The 2,500-nt window shown below is 35.2% G+C and overlaps 2 protein-coding genes across 4 annotated transcripts in view; one reads left to right on the top strand and one right to left on the bottom strand.

Annotated features, from left to right (window-relative positions):
- Positions 1–274, bottom strand: part of LOC138000742 (E3 ubiquitin-protein ligase RING2-like) — a 19,348-nt gene extending 19,074 nt beyond the window's left edge. For both annotated transcript variants that reach the window (XM_068847370.1, XM_068847378.1), the window contains exon 1: positions 115–274. In XM_068847370.1, the coding sequence (XP_068703471.1) occupies positions 115–163 (49 nt within the window). In that variant the 5' untranslated portion in view covers positions 164–274. The remainder of the gene's footprint in view (positions 1–114) is intronic.
- A 51-nt stretch (positions 275–325) lies between these two features.
- LOC138000727 (serine/threonine-protein kinase Nek4-like) overlaps positions 326–2,500 on the top strand; it is a 23,975-nt gene continuing 21,800 nt past the window's right edge. The window contains exons 1-2 of one of the 2 annotated variants that reach the window (XM_068847360.1): positions 326–681; positions 2,317–2,394. In XM_068847360.1, coding sequence (XP_068703461.1) covers positions 584–681; positions 2,317–2,394 — 176 coding nt within the window. In that variant the 5' untranslated portion in view covers positions 326–583. The remainder of the gene's footprint in view (positions 682–2,316; positions 2,395–2,500) is intronic. The other variant, XM_068847353.1, reaches the window with a different exon arrangement.

Below are 2,500 nucleotides of genomic sequence, written 5' to 3'. Positions count from 1 at the left end.
TGCAGGCGTGCTTCACGGAAGTCTTACAGCTGCTTTAATTTGAGTCAACGAAAGTGCTTTTCGCTATGTGTGGACGCTATTGAAATTATGCTAGCAAGCTTACGATATACTCACCCCATGATTTTGGCTGCTGGACTGGTTGAGGTGTCACTGGAATTGCCATTTCTGATGGTTTATTCTCAAATAAAATTGTAATTTTCAAAATTATTCAACAAGGAAAACTGTCAAACCCCATCAGACATTGCGAAGTTTATGCTTTGCATCCGAGCTTTCTCAAGGAACTTGAACTTGAACTTGAAGGCGCGGACACCAAGCATGACCCAATTGCTTTGGAAACGAAATTCTTCGAGTATTTCTTTGTGTTTTTGATTTTTGAAGCCCTCGCGTGTTGTCAGCCTTGTTCTTGAACTGTTTGTGGTGGAATTATTTCGATCTGAACATGGCTAGCTTATCGATGTAAAAAAAGCTCACCACATGTATGTTTAATTTGAGATTGTTTGTTTATCTGCGACAACTTTGCAATGGTTGGATCGGAAGCTTAATTGCATTGTTCACTATACATGTACGTGAATGCAAGTTATGAATGGTGATAATGATCATGGAGAAATACGAAGTCATCTCGACTCTCGGCAAAGGAGCTGGTGGAAAGGTCTTTCTAGCAGCAGAGAGAGAAAGTGGAAGGTTTGCATTGTAGCTTTTTTATGGCGATCGATCTTTTCAATAAGAATATTGCAGTGGCTGGTAACTTCGACTATAGCACAATACAGATTAAAACTCAGTCTTTTATCTTCCTTCATTTGCTGAAAAATTTCGACCTTATTCTTAGGAATAATAATTTAAGCTAAATTTTTATTGATGATCAGTAATACGTGTATATACGCTTTCTGTAACAGATGTACGAGAGTCATTTACACTTATAATTATGGTCATTTACACTTATGGTCATGCAGGGTAATATTTATTTATTTATTTATTTATTTATTTGATCGTGAGTGGGCGGTATCCTGAGAATCCTGCAATCAGATTGGTTCCGGGAGCGGGCAGTATTTTCCTATCTCCTGACCACGGTCATGGTAACCAACTACGCTAAGGGCAGAGTGAAGTTAATAGTTTCTCCTACCTTTTAAAAATAGAATATAGAAATAAATAAAAATGTTATTCACCGGCCTTGGTCAGTGAATGACATATATGTAATAACCCAATTATTTTATTCTTGCATTTTGATTGGTTCTTGCCTCTGATCTATTAGAGGACAGATGCATGATTGACGTCACCATCAACTTTTATGGGAGTAAAGTTTAATTCTTTATTAAAAAAACAAATAGATTCCATGTTGCTGTGTGTCTGTCCAGTAATAATAAATCACAGAAGACGTGACCACAATGTGGTAAGAACGTCAGTGACACACTGGGCTATCACCTCAACTGTGCCACTTTTTGTTCTTACTACATTTTGACTTTATCTGTGATCTATTACTGAACAGACGCACGACAACATGGAATCTATTTGTTACATGTAAAAAGAATGATAAATAACAGAGAGATGTACATGTAGTGCAATAAGTTAACCTGGTGTGAGCCTGCAATCCAATCGAAACCCAGTACCTGGTCAGCAGCCAACTTAAAAAGAAAAAAAAAAAAACAGCTGACCTCAATGAGCTCTAAACTTGACCACACAATATGGTTCAGTCATACAGTGACCGAAACCAAATTTTCTTGCAGAGATGGGTTACCATTCCACAGACTATAAATTCATTGTTGTAAAGTGCTGATGGAGTCATTGAAAGTGGGATGTATGCTATAGTCATTCTTTAGAATAGCAGCAGGTTTAAACTACAGGTCACTGGTCACAGGTCACAAGTCACGAATTTATTTTTGGTGTTCATAATTTTAAATTATGTCATTTAATACTGATTTAATTTCCAAATTTGCTTTCATTTGTGCCAGACAAACTAATCATTACATATTCTTCTTTATTTAAAAATGAAAATAATAATGTAGTTGTTTTATTGATTGGAGTGAGAATTTGACCAAAACTCTAAATTGATCTAAAAAAGAGTGTGATCTTGATTAGAACTGCCAAGTGCTTGATGTCACGAGCATTAGTTTTGTTATTATTACCCTTTTAGAAATAATTATGCAAGAACCACAGTTATGCTATGACAATTTTATGCAACAATTCATATACATGTACATATAAGATAAAAGGAAATATGGACTGTATCAAATCACGTCCAAGTATTTGCAGATAATAGCACAAAGAACTCTACATGTATGCCATTTAGCCAATGAGATATTGTTTCACTCTACACTGTAGGTATGTTGCTATTAAAGAAATTTTGTTGGATCCAAAAAAACCAAATAGGACAAAAGAGGCTGTTTTAAAAGAAGCAAGGTAACTATAAGTTGTACCACAAGTAAGATTATAAATTAGTGTTTTGTAATCTACTGTAAGATACATGTACATGTATTATTATATGTATCAAATGGGAATTGTATGA

This window comes from Montipora foliosa, chromosome 1 (genome assembly GCF_036669935.1).
Source record: "Montipora foliosa isolate CH-2021 chromosome 1, ASM3666993v2, whole genome shotgun sequence".
In the NCBI taxonomy this organism is placed as follows: Eukaryota; Metazoa; Cnidaria; class Anthozoa; order Scleractinia; family Acroporidae; genus Montipora; species Montipora foliosa.
The sequence above is the reverse complement of the archived record's forward strand: the minus strand, read 5'-3'. Positions and strand labels throughout refer to the sequence as shown.